This window comes from Marmota monax, unplaced genomic scaffold (genome assembly GCF_021218885.2).
Source record: "Marmota monax isolate L192 unplaced genomic scaffold, Marmota_monax_Labrador192_F-V1.1 WCK01_AAM20220418_F8-fsc00047, whole genome shotgun sequence".
NCBI lineage: Eukaryota > Metazoa > Chordata > Mammalia > Rodentia > Sciuridae > Marmota > Marmota monax.
Window position 1 is genome coordinate 445,689 of NW_026692072.1, and position 20,166 is coordinate 465,854.

Below are 20,166 nucleotides of genomic sequence, written 5' to 3' on the forward strand. Positions count from 1 at the left end.
GTTCCCTGGGACCACATTTTTTTTTAAAAAATATCATTTTAGTTGTCAATGGATCTTTATTTAATTTATTTATATGTAGTGCTGAGAATCAAACCCAGTGCCTCACACTTACTAGGCAAGCACTTGACTGAGCCAAACAAATTATTGCCTTAGAAGATAATAACAACCAGAAGTCTCAGTTAAGAAATCAACAGTTTATTCTTCTAAACTATGTATATATACACATATGTACCTATATATATGTGTGTTCTCTCTTTCTCTCTCTCTCTCTCTAATACTGGGAGCCCTGGGAATCATCTTAATAGTAATGAGAATCCATAGCTCTCTGATCTTCATTTGAACTTATCATTGTCCACTAAAAGAAATACCGGGTATCCTCAGAGAATGGTGGCTTTTGGGGCCTTAACAGGAAAAGAACAACATGAACCTAGACTATCTTGCTGTGCCAGAAAGCAAAGAAATAATCAGAAAATGTGGGGACATGTCAAAAATCATATAAAACTTTAAAGGACTTCTAAGCAGTCAAATCTGGGAATAATTATATCAATGAATTATAACCTACTGAATGAAACAGGAGTCTATTAATCTGTACTCATGGAGGTCAATAAATGAATAAATATAAAGTTTCATAAGGAATGGGTTAGTTTCAAACTGAAACCCCATAAGTAGTTAATTACAAAGAGAAAAGGAGGAACTCAGTAGTGGATAAATCTAGCAGATACCATGTTAATTAAGTGATCACCATGAAAATTATTAGTGATGGAAGGTGTTTTGTTACCTTTTCATCTCTGTGACAAAATACCTGGAAAAAAACTGAAAGAAGGAAAAATTTATTTTGGCTCATAGTTTCAGAGGTTTAGTTTCACAGTCAGGTGACTCCACTCCTGTGGGTCTGTGGTGAGGTAGAACATTATGGTGAAGAGGGCATGGTAGAGCAGGACTGTTCACTTTATAGTAGCCCAGAAGCAGAGTGGAGTGATGGATAGAGGAAGGAGCAGAGACAAGGTATAGTTTCCAAGTACCTTGGATTTATATTTTGGACTTAAGTGACTCATGCCCTTTAACTATTAGATTTTACCTCCTACAGTTTTCATCACCTCCCACCTTCTAAGTCCATTCAGCCATGAATCCCTCAATGGATTAATCCATTGATGAGTTTAGACCCCTCATGATCCATTGATTTCCCAAGAGCTTTACCTTTGAACATTTCTGTACTAGGAGTCAAACTTTTAACATGTGAGACTTTGGAGGGCATTCCAGAGATGATGGAACATATCAAAATTGTGTGCCATTTGATACAGTTTAAGGGAAAACAAATTTCTGTGGTATTTCTTTCACAGATTTATAGCCTGAATCTAATTATGAGTGTACACTAGTAAGACCACATTCAAGGACATTTCTACAAGTAACAGGCCTGTAACATTTTATGTCAAGGTCATGGAAATCAAGGAAACACTGAGGAAACATTCTATATTGAAAAAAATCTCAAAGGAATATGACAGCTAAATGTTAATGCACAATTGATGCTGAGTTGGATCCTTTTGCTTGCTAAAAAGGACATTTTTAGTATAATCGGTCAAACTTGAATGGGCTCTGAGACTTAGATGGTTAGCAATATATCATTGTTCTTTTCTTGATGTTTATAATTGCAGATATGTAGGGGAATATTTTTGTGTGTAGGAAAGACAAAGCATCCAGTAATGTGGCAAATTATTCTCGGGTGATTTTGGGGGAAATATTTGTTTACCATTCTCGCAACTTCTCTGTAATGTCAATTTTTTTTAATATTCTTTTAGTTGTCAATGGACTTTTATTTTATTTATTTATATGTGGTACTGAGAATCAAACCCAGTGCCTCACACTTACTAGGCTTGCAAGCGCTCTACCACTAAGCCACAACCCCAGCCCCTCAAGGTTGTTTTAAAATTAAACGCACACACATACACATATGAACAAATCCAGGATAACTGTAATGTTTGTGACTTCCTTTGCAATTGCAGTACATGAAGCTTCTCCCAGGAAAGTCATATGAAGTAGCTACATAATTTATCTGGGAATGATAATATTTCATGGAGTACATTTTCCAACTTCTAACCAAAGTCCTTTAAGTAATAAAATACTTTTAATTTTTTTGTCTAATACTTTTCTACTTTTCAGGGGAGAATACATTGAACATGGTTTTGTGGATGACCAATGACCCCAATCATGTGAACATTTATTATTATTGTGTTCTGAAGTAGTACCTAGATCTAGATCCACTTTTCGTCTTGGGCTTTTTGTTTTGTTTCCTTTGTTCTTATCTCTCACTGTCTGGTTTTAGTCGTGTTGATGTCATGGTGCATGTATTTAATCGTTTGCTAGTTTTCTTTATTGTGTGTTATTTCTAGTCTTCTGTAGTCTGAAAAACAAGATCTGTTTTTTTTCTTATTTTTAAAGTGTTATGATAATAAAACTCTGTACAAGTGTAAAAGATTCATGAGATTTTATCACAGTGATTGATGTACTAATGGTGCCCTATTCAGCTTAAATCAGGATTATGGTTGTGTTTCAAAGAGTTATGAAAGAGCAAAGTAGAAAATGATTCCTCTGCCATTTGATAACATTTCTTAGAATATCAGATGAAACCAGATAATCTTAAATGAAAACCACCCTGACTGATTTTTCCCTTCCACAGAGCTCCAGAGATAATATTGGGGTTGCCATTTTGTGAAGCCATAGACATGTGGTCATTGGGATGTGTGATTGCAGAATTATTCCTCGGATGGCCGCTCTATCCGGGAGCCTTGGAGTATGATCAGGTAATAGAACTATCATAGTAACCTAGTTGAATTGGTAGAAAGAAAGAATAATAATAGACTTAGAAGGGTATGTGGACTCAAGTATACAAATCACATGAGTATCTTTGTCAGCTGGCAAAACTTGTTATTATAGAATTTAAGTTCAAGATCTTAACATTGATTCTTGATTTTCAAAACTCTCTTGTAATGTTGAAGTCAAATTTCTTAAAGTAGTTACAATTCGCAGGTCCCAAACCAGTGTTTTAGAATTCTTTAGAATTCTTTTTTTTTTTTTTAGTTGTCAATGGACCTTTATTTTTTTTTTAATTTACTTATATGTGGTGCTGAAGCTCGAACCCAGTGCCTCACACATTCCAGGCAAGTGCATTACTGCTGAGCCACAGCCTCAGCCCTAGAATTCTTTAGAATTCTTTAGAGAATCTTTTACATCTCATTTTATACTGTAGTTATATAAGGTCTGGATTGTGCTCATTTAAATAATTGTGTTTTACTTTCATGACAAACTTTGTTGGCATATGAAATCTGAGCTCCTCTCAAATACACAGACTTCTAAAGGCATCATAACTTTTGGTTTTAAACCAACAGCCATTATATAGACTATCAAGTACTGTAAGTTACTTGAACCCTTGTCTATCTTTTCAGCTGTTTTTTAATCGTGCTAGAAGTCTTTTTAAATACTATTTAAAGATTCTAAGTAGGATCCACGAAATTACCTCATGAAACATACTTTTCATGGTAGTTTTTTAAAAAATTTTTTTTAGACATTGATGGACCTTTATTTTATTCATTTATTTATATGTGGTGCTGAGAATCAAGCCCAGTGCCTCACACATGCTAGGCAAGTGCTCTACCACTGAGCCACAATGCCAGCCCCTTCATAGTAGTTTTTAGGAATGTTCATTGGTTACTAGACAGTGTTATTTACTAGCATTTTGATTTTTTAATATGAAGATTGTTTTTGGAGAAACTGCTCTCTTATTCATTATTCATTATTCTTTTTGTGTCTTCCTTATTCTGGAGATCGAGTCAACTCTTTTTAATGGGAAATGTAAGTCAAATTCAACAAAGTCGTTATATAATTTTTTTGGTAGTAAGCTTATGTTGGATAATAGTAATTTTTATTTAGGTGATATGATATTTAACTTTTAAGCAAGAAAAAAATAGAAAATAGAACTTTTTTTAATATTTATTTTTTAGTTGTAGGTGGACACAATACGTTTGTTTATTTTATTTATTTATATGTGATGCTGAGAATCAAACCCAGGGCCTCACACGTGCTAGGCAAGCCTTCTACCACTGAGCCACAACCTCAGCCCGAAAATAGAACATTTTAAAAGCGCACATGACAATCACATAATATGTTGTTCTTTAATTCTGTTTTTTAGGGCTTGGTTTTCTATACCAAATGGAATATATAAGAGATAATTAATTTGAGTGACTTGAATGTTCCTGAGATGACTTTAAAAATCATTTAGTATTGATAAATGTAGTTTTATTAGATATTAGCATTGACTTTTATCATCTTCCAGTGACTTTCAACCCATGAACCTTTTCTTTTTTGGGGGAGGGAGCGGGTACTGGTGATTGAATTCAGAGGCACTTGACCACATCCCCAGCCCTTGAACCTTCTCTTTTAGGTCAGGTTTTTTATAGTCTCTGCCTTCCCTCCTCCATATGTAGAATACCTCTTAAAAGACAGTTTCTTTTCTTTTTTTTAAATATTTATTTTTTTAGTTTTAGGTGGACACAATATCTTTTATTTTTATGTGGTACTGAGGATCGAACCCAGTGCCTCGCGCATGCCAGGCAAGCACTCTACCACTTGAGCCACATCCCTAGCCCAAAAAATAGTTTTTTTAAAAAAAATTTTCCATATTCTCTCTCTCTCTCTCTCTCTCTCTCTCTCTCTCTCTCAAGCTTTTTACCCAGCTTCTAACTTTGATGCAGATGTTAGACTATTGCTACCTCTGAAAGAGTTGGTAATCTCATCAAAAAGTCCCATCATCCCTCGGAAGTGCTGAGGAACCAGTCAACCGCTACTTTTGGCTCTGTGGCATGCTTTTTACTCTGGAACAGGACACCATCTAGTGGCAATTCCAAAGTTGATTTGTTATTATACTCTGAATTTGGACTTAACACATCTATTCTTGGACTACCTATGTTAGTACTTAAAAGGACCCCAGAGATTATCTATTCATTGTCCTCCCAGTTTTCAAAGGAGAGAAAACGGAGGTACCACAAAATAAATTGATTTGTCAAGTCACAATGCTAATTTTAAAAACAACACAATGACCAAAACCCAAGTTTTCTAAATTCTATTATTGATGGTTAAACAAAAGAAAGGAAAAGAAAAAAACAACAACAATAACAACCACAACAAAACTCCAACAAAACCTGGAACAGGTGTTATCTGATGTAGACTAACAATATTTTCAGAATGTTTGTGACTTTGCTTCTAAAGAGTTTGAAAAAATAATATAACATCATTAGTTGAATAATTTTCAATTTAGTGTTTCAAAATAAGTGATTTTCTAAAATATAAATGTAAATGAATAGTAGCGAAGGTTTAGACTCCTTGCTTTGGTGGTTAGTCTTAGATTTTATACTCTTTTTCAAGTAAGATGTTTGCTCAATAGGCCTAATTAAATGTTTAAGTTCAAGATAGGAGAACTTTCCTCTACCCTTAATTTTCTTTAAAAAAAGAATCCTACATTGGTTTGGGAGTGTTATGCTTTTTTGCATCCATGAACATGTTTATAGGGGCAGGGACTGTAGCTCTGTGGTAGAATGCCTGCTTAGTATGTGTAGGACACTAGGTTCAATTCCTGACCAGATTTTTTTTTTTCACATTTATTTTTCTTTTTTGTTGGTGGTGCTTGGGATTGAATACAGGGCTTTGTGCATGACATTTAGGCCTATACCACTAAGCTATACTTCCAGCCCTCACATAAGTTTTTAAGACTATTTAATGTGTTTGATTTTCATAGACTTTCCCATCTCCTTAGATTTGGATTTTCTAATTTAGGATGTGATAAGAGCATCAGTGGCATATACCTTTCTCTGTTATCTGTTTGCTATTTTAGTAGTTTCCTTGATAAACTTGGACCCTCAAAACAGGATATTGGTATTTTAAAAAAAAATATATTTTAGTTGTTGATAGGCCTTTATTTTATTTATTTATATGTGGCTCTGAGTATCAAACCCAGTGCATCCCATGTGCTACACAAGTGCTGTACCGCTGAGCCATAACCCCAGCCTCAATATTGGTACTTAAAAAAAAGAAAATTATGATTATTATTTTTGCCTTCCAGTGGCAGTTGAGTGAGTGATAGTAATATTACTGATGATTACTTACTGAACTCTTTTATGTGCCAGGAACTGTTAATACTTTACATGAACTCATTTTTTAAAAATTTTTAAAAATTTGTTCTTTTTAGATATATATAACAGTAGAGTGTATTTTGATATATTGTACATACATGAAGTATAATTTATTCTAATTAGGATACCATTCTTGTGGTTATACATGATATGGAGTTTCACTGGTGGTAGATTCATATATGAACAAAGGAAAGTTACATCTGATTCATTCTACTATCTTTCCTATTCTTGTCCCTCCCACATGAACTTATTTAATGCTCTTAACAACTCTAGAAGGTACATGCTATTACCTCTTGTTTATAAATGAGGAAACTAGGTTGTGGGGAAGTTAAATACTTCCCTATGCCTAAGAATTGAACATAGAAAGTCTGAATCCAGAAGCTATTAACAGTGGACCTCCATACTACCTCATGAGCTCCCAAGGCAATATGGGGGAAGGATTAAAAGTCAAAGGGCCTGGGGCTGCGATTGTGGCTCAGTGGTGGCCTAGCATGTGTGAAGCTCTGGGTTTGATTCTCAGCATCACAAATAAATAAATAAAATAAATAAACAACAACAAAAAAAAGGTCAAAGGGCCTAACCAAACCCTGCTCTATTCTGTCCCCCTTCTGTGGTCCTGGTGATCTTTTGGACTTTAGTCTCACCCGACAGATGTCAGCCTATCAGTCACTTGAATGGGTTTCATAGTCTTTGTGTTGGTTTCTCAAATCCCTCAGCCTCTCCTGGTGTCCTATCCCTAGATTTTGATTCCAGGCAAGGAGCTATAGCCCATGTTTTTTTTTTTCCTTATTTAGTTACTGGGATTGATTGAAGGAAGTTCTCTATAGTTCAGGGGTACTCTACCACTGAACTATATCCGAAGCCCTTTTTAAATTTTTGAGACGTGGTTGCACTAAGTTGTCCGGGATGGCCTCAAACTTGTAATCCTCATGCTTCACCTTCCTGAGTAGCTGGGATTACCACCATTCCTGGCATCTCTCTCCCTTTAAACCTCTGTTTATTCTATATTCCCAATCATGAGTAAGAGAACCAATATCTGAGGGCTTGCTGTATACCAGGCACTGTCATAGGTGTTGGGGATATATGTACATAAACAGAGTCCCTCCCTACATGGAACTTAGTTTCTAATAGAGAATGGGGTAAAAAAAGTAGAAAGTAAATGTATAGGATAACAGATGGTAAAAAGCATAGTGGGGACAAATATGTCCAGAAGGATGGGGCTGCTGAGAAGGGCAGAGCCTGCTTTTATTTATTGGCTTGGAAAGCCTTGTGGATAAAGGTGACATTTGAGCCTATTCCTGAAGGAAGTGAGAGAGCCATATGGACACTGGGAGAAGTATTCCAAACAGAGCAACCAGTCCCTGAGGCTGAAGGTTTTTAGTATGCTCCTTGGGAGAGCTTATCTATAACTGTGTGTCTTCCTTTATAGAAACAACTACACATAGGCCAGGGACTCCAGACTCCCTCAGTAGTAATACATCTTGTCTCTCAGTCTAAATTTCTTGAATGCTCTACTTACTGTCTCTCCATCCAGTCTCTCAATTCAGGCCCCTGTATATCGGTCTCCTCCGGCCTTATCTCCTTACCCATTCTTAGGCATTACTTTAAAAATGTAAGTTATGATTCGGGAGTCTGAAGCAGAAAGATCATAAATTTGAGGCCAGCCTGGGAAACATAATGAATTCTGTCTCAAAATAAAAAAATTTAAATAAGGATTGGGAATGTAGTTCAGTGGTAGAGAGACTCTAGGTTCAATCCCTAGTACTTAATAGAGGGGAGGGGATGGGGGGCACAGGACAGTAAGTTGTTAGTTTCTTGCTTGAATTTCTCCATTGATTTTCCATTATCACCTCCTAGAACAAAATTGAAACTTCTTGTTGATAAGGTTTTGTCTGCTAGTTCAGTTTTATCTCTTAACCATTTTTCCCTTAATGAACCTCTGTACTTCCAGGCTTTGAATGTTTAGGTATTCTCTCTTGATTTTCCATATTTATGTGTATTGTAATTTTAGTACAGGGTTTTTATCAAGGATCTTTGACTATAAGATTATTTTAGGTATGCCGTTTTTGTCTTTGCATGAAGCATACATTTATTATGGTACTTTAAATACTGTACCATATTTCCCACTAGACTATTAATTTATTGAGGGCACAGATGATACCTTTTCATGTCTGACCCAACATCTAGCATAGTGGCTAAGGTAAGTGTTCAAATAACATCTATTGCATGAAAGAATTTAACTGTATTTTTTTAAATGATTTTTCAGATTCGATACATTTCTCAGACTCAAGGTTTACCAGGAGAACAGTTGTTAAATGTGGGTACGAAGTCCGCAAGATTTTTTTGCAGAGAAACAGATATGTCTCATTCTGGTTGGAGATTAAAGGTAATTCATTAAAAAATAATATTTAGAAAAACAGTTTTCTAAATTGCTTCTTGCACAGGTAATCTCTTCTATGCCTGTTTTTATTTTACTACATTCTATCCTTTTGAACTTTTTAAAATCCTTTAAGAAGGAAGTTCTCTCAGAATAATAGCTCATTTTCTAACCTAACAGTGTAATTAACTCACCTTTAATTTTTATTTATTTATTTATTGATTGGTGTGGTACTGGAAATTGAACTTTTCCACTGAAATATACCCCTAGCCCTTAAAAAATTTTTTTTTTTAGTTGTAGATGGGCACAATATATTTATTTATATGTGGTGCTGAGGATTGAACCCAGTGCCTCACACATGTAAGGCAAGCGCTCTACCACTGAGCCACAACCCCTGCTCCCCTTTTTATTTATTTATCTTTTGAGACACTGTCTCATTAAGTTGCACAGGCTGGCTTCAAACTTGCTGTCTTCCTGCCTCAGTCTCTTAAGTTGCTGGGATTATAGATATTTGCCACTGAACCTGGCTCTTAATGATTTTTTAACTATTATATGCATAACTACATTTGTATTGTGTGCTTGTCTAATCAGTTCTATATTATTAAGCTTTATAGGATGGTAACTGAATCTAAGAACTGAATCTAACCACTTACTGCCTATCTCAAAGATTCTATTGCTAGAGTCTTTGGTGGAATCAGTAAATTCTCAATGATTAACTTTATAAATAGTTTTTGTTTAAAAGGAGTTGTTATATATGTAATATTTTTCTTTGCTTAAAGCAAGGCGCTTTTTTTTTAACTTTTTTGTGCTTTTAAAAATTATATTTTTGATTGTCGCTCTTTTGAAAATGTCACTTGCCTTAGAATGCTCAATAAATTAGACTAAATGTGCCAGGATTAAAGAGATAGAAATTTGCAAATGGTGGCTACTAATATATTATTGTTCTCTTTGATATATGTAATAAGACACTGGAAGAACATGAAGCTGAGACAGGAATGAAGTCTAAAGAAGCCAGAAAGTACATATTCAACAGTCTGGATGATATTGCGCATGTGAGTACCACAGTTACATTTGTTAATCTTCTAAGCTTAAGATAGTAGTCTTGAATGCCTTGGGTGCCAAAATATGTTAATCATTTCTTTTTTTCTTGATACTGGGAAATTGCACTTTGCCACTGAGCCACATCCCCAGCCCTTTTTCTTTTTTATTTTGAGATAGGGTCTTGTTAAGTTGCTTAGGGCCTTGCTAAATTGCCAAAGCTGGCCTTGAACTTGTGATCCTCCTAGTGATCTTAGCCTTCGAGCCTCTAGGATTACAGGAGTATACTACTGTCTCCGGCATGTTACTCATTTTCTAAATGACTGTAGAGTAATTGCTGTATTTATGTTTTTCAAATGAAATTGATTCTAAATTTTCAAACTTTCAGAAGCTAAACTGCATGTCTTTATCAAATTTTTAGTTTAGCTATCTTATTACTTAGTAGAAAATATTTTCTTCAAAAGGAAAAATCCTAGCAAGCAGACTTGGTTTTCCTACATTAGAAATGGTTATTTGCTTTTCCTCTGCTTTGAATTTTGTTTGGTACCTCGAAATACTTTGAGGATTTGTTAATTTTAATTGTTTTTATTTATTTCAAAATCATTGTAGTTTCCTATTTTTTAAATATATTTTTATAAAGCTATAATGTTTTAAATCTCCTACCCTCTATGACTTATTTTTATTTGATGTTTTGAAATTTTGATTTCATAGGTGAACACAGTGATGGATTTGGAAGGAAGTGATCTTTTGGCTGAGAAAGCGGATAGAAGAGAATTTGTTAGCCTATTGAAGAAAATGTTGCTGATTGATGCAGATTTAAGAATTACTCCAGTTGAGACGCTGAACCATCCTTTTGTTAATATGAAACATCTTTTAGATTTTCCTCATAGCAACCAGTATGTCTGCTTATAATGTTTTGTATTGGTTCTTGAAAAATAATATAGATCTCTAGAAAATCAATGTGTTAAAAAATGATTCTTCTTCATTACATACATGTAAACTGAGTTAAAAGAAATAGATAAGTTGTTCAAGTTTATGTAGATCAGTAAATGGCAGAGTAGAAATAGAACAAATTTGAATTGCAGTTCAATGTTCTTTCTCCAAAAGAACCATACTGAAAATAAGAGCAAGTGGTTTTGGTTTTACATGGCATTTTTACCTCAGTAACCTGTGATATGTAAAAGGAAATATTATCAGTTTTCTCTACCAAGACACATTTCAGTTTTTACAGACCTTAGATCCTGTGTTCTTTCGTGTCCTTCAAACTCCATTTTCCATTCCCTTCATACCTTTGCTCCGCTGCATTCTGGAAGAGAAAAAGAGTTTTTTGATAGATTATAATAATATATGCTCAAAATCTGAAGGTCTTATCAGAGTTTCCTTAGGCAAATCTTACAAATTTTTAAGAGTCCTAGACCTCCTTTTTAAGGGAGGGGAATAAAGTAAATAATATAAACCAGCTTCATTTACTATTTTAAGATGACTTAACAAAGAAGGCATAGGAATAAATCACTATTTATTATTATGAATTGTCCTTAAAATTGATATTTTCATGAAGCCCCATTACTTACCCCAAATACTTCAGCATGTCCTATTGATTCTCACTGTGAAAATAACATTGTAACTACATAGTTGATAAATTTAACTCATTAGTCTGGAGAAACAGAAACTTAGGAAAAAACATTTAGGATAAGGGTCAAAAATGTTGTATGCTATCTACAAAATACCCACTAGATTTTTTTAAAAAATATTTATTTTTTAGTTATAGGTGGACACAATATCTTTATTTTATTTTCATGTGGTGCTGAGGCTTGAACCCAGTGCTTCTCGAATGCTAGGCGAGTGCTTTACCTCTGAGCCGTAACCTCAGCCCCCCACTATTGCTTTTTTGTCTTAAAATGTTGCAGGTAATAATAATACTTTTCCTTGCTTTTAAATTCATTTTTTTCCTCATAGGATATCCTAGTAAGATGAATATTGGAAATAGGTAGATTAAATGCAAATCAGAATTTTATTTTCTAAATTTTTTTGTTAATATGCAATAATTTTAAACTACTATAAGCACTTAAAATAATATAACATCTTTAACTTTTTCATTTGCAGTGTGAAGTCCTGTTTTCATATTATGGATATTTGTAAGTCCCACCCAAATTCATGTGACCCAAATCATCACAACAAAACTTCACTTTTAAGACCAGTTGCTTCAAGTGGCACTGCTACTCTGACAGCAAATTTTACTAAAATTGGAACATTAAGAAGTCAGGTAAGAACTTGTGGTAATTAATAATTATACTCTTAAAAAATTTTTATGAGTATTCATTTTGCTTTTGAGGTAGACAAAAGTTTCTTGTTGGCATGTGAAATTATAGTGCTGGGAGGACATGGTATAGCTTTTCTATTAAATCCGAAATTTCAAGCTAACGATTGGAACAAATGTATTCAAATTCATTTTTTTACTTTCCTCTTTCATTCTCTCCATATCTTCTACTTGCTCTTCTATGTCACAACTGCCAAAAGTAGAGTTCAACAAATCAATTTTTAAATTTAATTTAGTTGGGTCAATTTGTTTTTCTTTTCATGTTCTGGGTCAATTTTTATTGTAGAATTAAGATTTTCAGGAATGTGTGTGGCAGTTGGAATACTGCTGTGTGTAATGTGCTGTGCATTGTTGTTACAGGCATTAACCACGTCTGCTCACTCTGTTGTACACCACGGGATACCCCTGCAGGCGGGAACTGCACAGTTTGGTTGTGGTGATGCTTTTCAGCAGACACTGATTATCTGTCCCCCAGCTATTCAAGGTATTCTGTCATTTAAATTGTACTTTGCTAGGCATGGTGGTACATGCCTTTAGTCCCAGCAACTCAGGAGTCTGGATTTGAAGTTTTTTTGAATTTTTAAATTTCACTTAAGCATTTGAGCAACTTCTGAGAAATTTTGGTATATCGCATATGACCTAACAAAGTACCAAGAACATGTTTGTTGACATGTTTGTATTAACATGTGAAAACAAGTCAAATCTTTAACTACTGTTCTACTTGGTAGCTTTCTTCTCAGCTCTTTAATATGTGTGCATGCTTTGCTTAACAATAGGAATACACTCTGAGAAATGTGCTGTTAAGTGATTTTGTCATTATGTCCATCATAGAGCATCCTTACACAAACTAAGATGGCTTCCATGTCCCTAGGCAATAATCTTAAGGGAACATTATAGTATATGTGGTCTTTCATTGACCTACATGTCAATTTGAGTTGTGTGATCATATGGGATATAAGGTCTCAGTTGGAAGGTTGTGTTAACTGAAAGCATTTTTAAAAAATGACAAATGGTTAATTCTCAAGATGAAATTGTGATCTAGTGGTGGCCTTGAGTATCTGTGGCAGTGACCAATGGCTATCTCTAGTAATAAAATTGCCCACATTATCAAGTTGTTAGCCCTCTTTAAAGATGCTGTTGTGTGTGTTTTTCTCCAACTGTTTACTGTAAGAATTTCAAATACATAGAAAATGAAAAAAATAATATATTCTATTTTAGATTCAACAAGCATTAATATTTTGCTATATTTGCATAATTAATCAATATATATATATATATCATCTGAAAGTGAGTGTGGTAGACGTTCTGGTTTTTCTCTTAGGTGAGTTTATAATCTATGTTAACAAATAGGTTTTTTGGTTCTGATAATCTCTCCCATGAACCAGAGGCAGTTGGAGGGTCACTCACCCCACACTGTGGTGTATTCCATGAAGATTTGGAGTAGCAGTTTTTTTTTTTCTTCTTCAGAGCTTATTTTTTATGTATAAAAAAAGAGACTTATCAGATACATTTCTAAACAGGGTTGAGCAACAGTCTTAAAACATTTCAATAAGGTTAAATAAATCCTTTAACTATATGGTGTATAATTGATTTAAAAAAGTAACTCTTCTGTACATATGGTAGCAAGTATATGAGTGGTTTAGAAGTAGACAATCTGCCTTAGAAGTAGACAATTTCCCCAACTCAGCATCACTATAGAAAATCTCAGTATTGGATTTCTTACCCCTCCCCTTCATGATGTGCCAGTCTATCTGTAAGAAACATTTAAAAGTAATTACTGTGCAGTTGTGGAGTAGTAATTTTGGTGTGATCCTAGACTGTTTTGAAATAAATTTTATGCCTATCTCTTTGACTTAAATTTTTTATTTTACACTGGGGCCATGGTGTATAGGTAATGTATTTATGTTATTAATATAATATATAGATATTTGTACATAGATTCTGTAAGATTGTGCTTATTAAAAAATACTTTAATAGGACTGGGGATGTAGCTCAGCTGGTAGAGTGTTTGCCTAGCATGTACAAGGCCCTGGGTTCATCCCCAGAAACCCCCTCCCCCAAAAGTACTTTAGTGTAGAAGACTTAGTCAAACTTTTATTTAACAAATCTGAGTATAAGTTATATGTATGAAACAAGCATTTAAAATTATTTAGTAACCTGAAAAGTTTAGCCATTCCTTCCCTCTGAATGAAACCTACCATTTTAGAGTGAGATGCATTCCAGCAAGATTCTCCTCTGTAAAACAATCTTTATAAGCTTTTTATGTCCCACTTCTCTAATCATTAAAGCAAATCTAATCAAAGACCAAGTTTAAGCTAATTTAATAACTGTCAAAAAAAGTTGGGATTCTAATCCATTGCTATTGAAGAGAGAAGATAGAAGGGAATTCTTACTTCAGGTGTTGTTAATAAAGAGAACTTAAGGGCAATTTGATTATTGTTTGGGTTTGGGAGTTTCCTCCTTATCAAAGTGAATTATGCTTTTTTTCTTTCCTTGAAGAAATTATCTGTTGCCCTGGTATAATTTCACTGCTTGTGTGCTTATATTCCATTTCTTAGAGAATTTTCTTATCAAGGCATACGTTTTGGAAGGGGCAAGAAAATCAGTTAGGAAAAAGAAATGTCTAGACTTTTGTAAAACTTAATCCATACCTAGCTTTTTAGGTGGAGTGAGAAAGTAGAATACACTGGCAGTAAGATAAAAGTCACCTTAGGATTAGCACTTATATTTGTGCAAAAAAAAATGTAAGATTGTTTTTCAGTAGGAAAAGAAAACAATTATATTTTTGTTTTATGACTGAAAAAAAAGCCAACATCACCTTTATTCAAAAACCTACAATATTTTTAAGCCATGCGCTACATACGTCAGTCATTGAAGGGCTGCATATTTGACAGTGGTTCCTTAAGGTCATGTTGTCTGGGGTTGGGGATGTAGCTCAGTGGTAGAGTACTTACTTAGCAGGCACAAGGCCCTGGGTTTAGTCCCCAGTACTGTGGTGGTAGGTGGGGGGTGAGCAGGAGATTACATTGCCAGGAGATTTGGTAGTCATCTTCATTTAGTAGTACAATGCTATGTTGTTCACACAGTTGTGTGAAATTGCCTAACAACACATTTCTTGCAAGGTATTGGAAGTGACTACTACAGTAGTCTGGAATTATGTAGTTAATTTATTCTAGTTAATTGTTTTTTGACCCTGGATGATGTCCCTAGAATCTTCTTAGTTAAAGCTCTCAGTTGGGGTATCATGCTTATATTTTCTTGTCTCAAAGTTAAGTTGTGTAAGACAATATTTGGAAGGCACTTTGCAATACATTGAACAAAAATACTAACATTAATGGGATTAACATTGCTGGCAAGCCTACTTTTAATTTTCCACATGGATAATTAGGTAGATCTGTTTGTTAAATGGGAAACATATTTGTTCTGGAGTTCCAGCAGCTCTCGAGGACTAGAGCACTTGTCCTTTAAGCCATATTGGGCAAAGCTTTGTTATGTCATCAAATTAGGCAGAATAAATTATTATTATTATTATTATTATTATTATTATTATTATTATTATTATTGTTATTATTTTGCTTTTCCTTAATGTATATGCCATTCAGAAATTTGGAAATCTCTGGAATTTCCATCCCCTTCACAAACCATCTTGTCCATTGAATTGTGAAATGCACTATATCCCCCTTTTGTTGTCAAGTATGTCAGATCCTGCCACAGCTTCATAGTTAAAAGTTTGTATGATAAGAACATTTACTTGCCAGGGTATCAGGATGTCAAGTGCCTTTACCTTTCTAGGGCCTTCATTACAGTGGGAGAACGATCTGAAAAGAAAATAAACTACAATAGCAAACTTCAAAGGGAAATGGAAATTTCAAGAAAAATAAATGACTCAACTCTGTGTAGCATTCATAAAACAAGGAGTTTTTCTTTTGGTAGTGGCAGGCTGAGGCCAGATAACTTTATAACAGTTTTTGGACTGATGTAACACAAAGTAGATAGAAAGTACATTTCTTTACTAGAGTTATGAAAGTTTTGCATAGGGAATGGTTTTATAAACCTAGACTTTATTTCTTTACATTTAGAATGATTTTATAAATTAAATCAGAGGAAATTTTTTTTTCTCTTACTGAATCGTTTCACAGGTATTCCTGCAGCACATGGTAAACCCACCAGTTATTCAATAAGGGTGGACAATACAGTTCCACTTGTAACTCAGGCCCCAGCTGTGCAGCCTCTACAGATCCGACCAGGAGTTCTCTCTCAGGTTGGTCATAATTCATTATGTTTTTGCACGTGAGCTGTCCTCTTGACATATAAATAAAGGCACTGATGTATTTGTTTTATTATCAGCCTGTGCTGTTGGGTCGGTCACTTTCAATCCTTTTTGTAGGATATTTGTTGCCTTTAACTTTTATAATTGTTATTTGTGACTTTAATACATTTTGAGTTTGAGTTGTATGATCTATAACTCAGAGGCTTTTGTTTGGTGGTTCTGTTTTGACACAGCAGACATGGTCTGGTAGAACACAGCAGATGCTGGTACCTGCCTGGCAGCAGGTAACACCCATGGCTCCTGCTACTGCTACACTAACTTCTGAGGGTGTGGCTGCTTCACAAAGGCTTGGAGACTGGGGGTAAGTTCAAAACAAGAGATTTGTGAATAGTCTGAAAAAAATAGATCTCTATAAAGAAGAGATTTAATTTTTCTGAACTTTTTCCTTTAGGAAAATTATTTCACACAGCAATCATTACAACTCAGTGATGCCACAGCCTCTTCTAACAAATCAGATAACTTTATCAGCCCCTCAGCCAATTAGTGTGGGCATTGCACATGTAGTCTGGCCTCAGCCTGCCACTACCAAGAAAAATAAACTGTGTCAGAACAGGTGGGTATTGGTACTTCAACTTTTCTTGCATTTTGAGATTTAATCTTTAAAATGAATTTTGCATGTACACTAAAGGGTCACTCTGTTGTATTCAAAATGACCTCTTTGATAGCTTTGTTACAAACACTAAGCGAGCTCCCTTCTCAATTTCTCAGAGGTATTTTGGTAAAACTAATGGAATGGGAGCCAGGAAGAGAGGAAATAAATGCTTTCTGTTGGTAAGATTGTCTTTCTTGCCCTTTTGATTTATTATCTACCTATAACGTAGCAATTGTAGACATTCAGATATAACATTTACCAAATATGGCCACTTAAATGTATATAAATGCAATCTACACTAATATTTTTAGAAATATTCTATATTTCACAAAAACTCCTGATATGTCAGTGCATTATGTACACACACTTGAACAAGTGAAGGTTTGCATTGTTCAGTTCAACAGATATATTAGAGAAATGTCATTTCCATATTTTGATTATAGAAATTACAAATTATTCCTTTGGTTGCAGGAGTAATTCATTGCAGAATACCAGTATCCCACATTCAGCATTTATTTCTCCAAAGATAATAAATGGAAAAGGTGTTGAGGAAGTAAGTTGTGTAGAAACACAGGACAATCATAACTCAGAAGTAGAGGCAAGAGATTGCTGTGAAGCGTCTGTCAGACAGGACTCTGATTCATCGGTTTCAGAAAAGCAACGGCAAACCATCATCATCGACGATTCCCCGAGTCCTGCAGTGAGTGTGATCACTATCAGCAGTGACACTGATGAGGAAGAGACTTCACCAAGACATTCGCTCAGAGAGTAAGTGCCCAACTCGGCATCCTTAAAGAATGGTGGTGGTGCCCCTGGAGTGCTGAAAAATACCTGTGACAACCTTGTTAGTTTGGAGTAAAACCTTCAGATGAGATAATCGGGTTCTAGTCAAAGTGGATATGCTACATCAAATTTGTTGTGATTACTGTTGTATTTTTAAGCTTTAAATTTTAGTCCATGTAGCTCATTCTTAACATTTCCCATCCTTAAATTAAAAATGTAAATTCTGGTTACTTTGAGAGTATCTTCTCATTTTTTACCCACATTTTCCCCTTCCCTCTTCCACTAGATGTAAAGGTAATCTAGATTGTGAAGCTTGCCAGAGCACTTTGAATATTGATCGGATGTGTTCATTAAGTAGTCCTGATAGTACTCTGAGCACCAGCTCCTCAGGGCAGTCCAGCCCATCCCCTTGCAAGAGACCGAACAGGTAAGAGAATTTCAATAATAGTTATGTAATAAATATTAAATCTACTAAAAGCCTATAATTTATTTTGTTGTTGTGTAAGTTAATAAGTATCTGTCAATTTACCACAGTGAATTCTCTCTTAAACATGATTTTTTAAACTAGATCACTTTTTTGTGGATTCAGGTTTTTAGTAGAATTTTTTTTTCATTATTATAGAACAATTCCAAATGAAAAATTGAAATTTCTATGAAATAATTTTTAAAGAATAATCTGTTTTCGAAAGGGTTAAAAAAAAAAAGTCCACTTTTTCAACTTGAGCTCCAGAGACTACTATGTGATAAATTCTGAATAAAAACATTTGTTGGAACAAAATTTAAAAAAGAATATTTTGTGTAATGAATTACTGACTGACCCACTATCTATAGAGCAGCCACTGTGATTTTTTTTTTTTTTTTTTAAATCATTGATGATGTGTTTGCATGGTTTTGTCCATATTTCCTTTTCTAGACCTCTTTTTAGCTGGGGACATGTACTGCCACTAAGACAGTAAGCTTCTCATAACCAGCATGATCTGTTAACATCTCAATAGATAAGCCAGAAGAACTTTCATGAAATACATTGGATTTCAGTTTTTAGAATTTTTTTTGTCAACAATAATACTTTAAAAAATTTTAAGAGTTAATTTTGAACACTTCTCTTTTTCCTTAGTCAGGAAACATGGCATTAAATACTAATAGGCAAAGCTCTGTGGAAGTTATAAAGTCTTTTTAATATATTCTCTTCTTATAAATTACTTATAATGTGGTTTGGAAATTGATGTGTTCAGCTTATATATTAATATACACACATAAATTATGCATATACACATAAATATGCATACAAGATAAAAAGGAAAATAAAATGTACATATAAAAAGAGATGCTTCAAATTGTATGAAATTAGTGATTAAAACAAACAGTAATGTAGAAACTCTAAACAGTGAGATCTTGTCGGAGCCTGAGAACAATCAACAATCAACAGTAGAAGAAATTTGAGACTCTGCCTGGAAGAGTCCGGAAGACTTTTGAAAAGGCATATGTCTGAAATATCCCAGTCACATGCTAGTGTGTTTGTACATTTCATTTAAATTATCCAGAACAATACTTCTGTCTAGATGAAATTATGTAGAATTTATAAAGGAGAATTTTATGAAGTACCACTAAGGATCAAGTGGGAAGGGGAAAAGAGAAAAAATACAGTACTGAAAGGATTTTTCTAAAACAGGATGGAATTGGGTTTAACGATTGAATAGAGAATGAGTTTTAGGGTCTAGAATTCTTTGAAAACATGATATGTTGGTAAAGGAAAAATGAATAATTATGTAAAATAGCTGAGTAAGATTCTTTTAAGTTTACTGGAGCCTGGATATTACTCAATATCAGATCTATCTATCTATCTGTCTATCTATCTATCTATCTATTATTTATTTATTTATTTTTATGTGGTGCTGAGGATTGAACCCAGCGCCTTGCACATGCTAGGCGAGCACTCTACTGCTGAGCCACAGCCCCAACCTCACAATATCAGATTTAATGTTAAAAATATTACTTATAAAACTGCTTTCTTGTAGTATGTCAGATGAAGAACAAGAAAGTGGTTGTGATACTGTTGATGGCTCTCCAACATCAGACTCTTCAGGGCATGACAGTCCATTTGCAGAGAGCAGTTTTGTGGAAGACACTCATCAAAACACAGACATGGCAACTTCTGCTGACATAGAAACCAAGCCAGCTGTTTGTACTGTTGTGGTGCCACCAATGGCAATAGAAAATGGATTAAATGCCGATGAGCATATGGCAAACACAGGTAAACTGAGTCCTCCTGTTTCTCTTATTGTCTTTTCTTTAAAATTATCTTTTTAGTTGTAGATGGACACAATATCTGTATTTTATTTATTTATTTTTATGTGGTGCTGAGGATTGAACCCAGTACTTCATGCATACGAAGCAAGCGCTCTACCACTAAGCTACAGCCACAGCCCTCTTATTGTCCTTAAAAGGTCTTAATTTATTAGGAATATCAGAAAATACGACTGCCAAAAGTTATCTCTGTATTTCTGCCTTCTTCTTGCCCTGTGTATTGTATGGAGGAGATCTCTTCTGATA

The 20,166-nt window shown here is 34.5% G+C and overlaps 1 protein-coding gene across 10 annotated transcripts in view; it reads left to right on the top strand.

Annotated features, from left to right (window-relative positions):
* Positions 1–20,166, top strand: part of Hipk3 (homeodomain interacting protein kinase 3) — a 100,798-nt gene that overhangs the window by 75,144 nt on the left and 5,488 nt on the right. For 7 of the 10 annotated variants that reach the window (XM_058583151.1, XM_046455703.2, XM_046455685.2 and 4 more), the window contains exons 3-15: positions 2,675–2,798; positions 8,446–8,565; positions 9,522–9,608; positions 10,306–10,490; positions 11,698–11,857; positions 12,272–12,395; positions 16,051–16,172; positions 16,415–16,542; positions 16,633–16,794; positions 16,950–17,012; positions 17,305–17,601; positions 17,903–18,043; positions 19,632–19,867. In XM_058583151.1, the coding sequence (XP_058439134.1) occupies positions 2,675–2,798; positions 8,446–8,565; positions 9,522–9,608; positions 10,306–10,490; positions 11,698–11,857; positions 12,272–12,395; positions 16,051–16,172; positions 16,415–16,542; positions 16,633–16,794; positions 16,950–17,012; positions 17,305–17,601; positions 17,903–18,043; positions 19,632–19,867 (1,949 nt within the window). The remainder of the gene's footprint in view (positions 1–2,674; positions 2,799–8,445; positions 8,566–9,521; positions 9,609–10,305; positions 10,491–11,697; positions 11,858–12,271; positions 12,396–16,050; positions 16,173–16,414; positions 16,543–16,632; positions 16,795–16,949; positions 17,013–17,304; positions 17,602–17,902; positions 18,044–19,631; positions 19,868–20,166) is intronic. The other 3 variants (XM_058583147.1, XM_058583148.1, XM_058583149.1) reach the window with 3 other exon arrangements.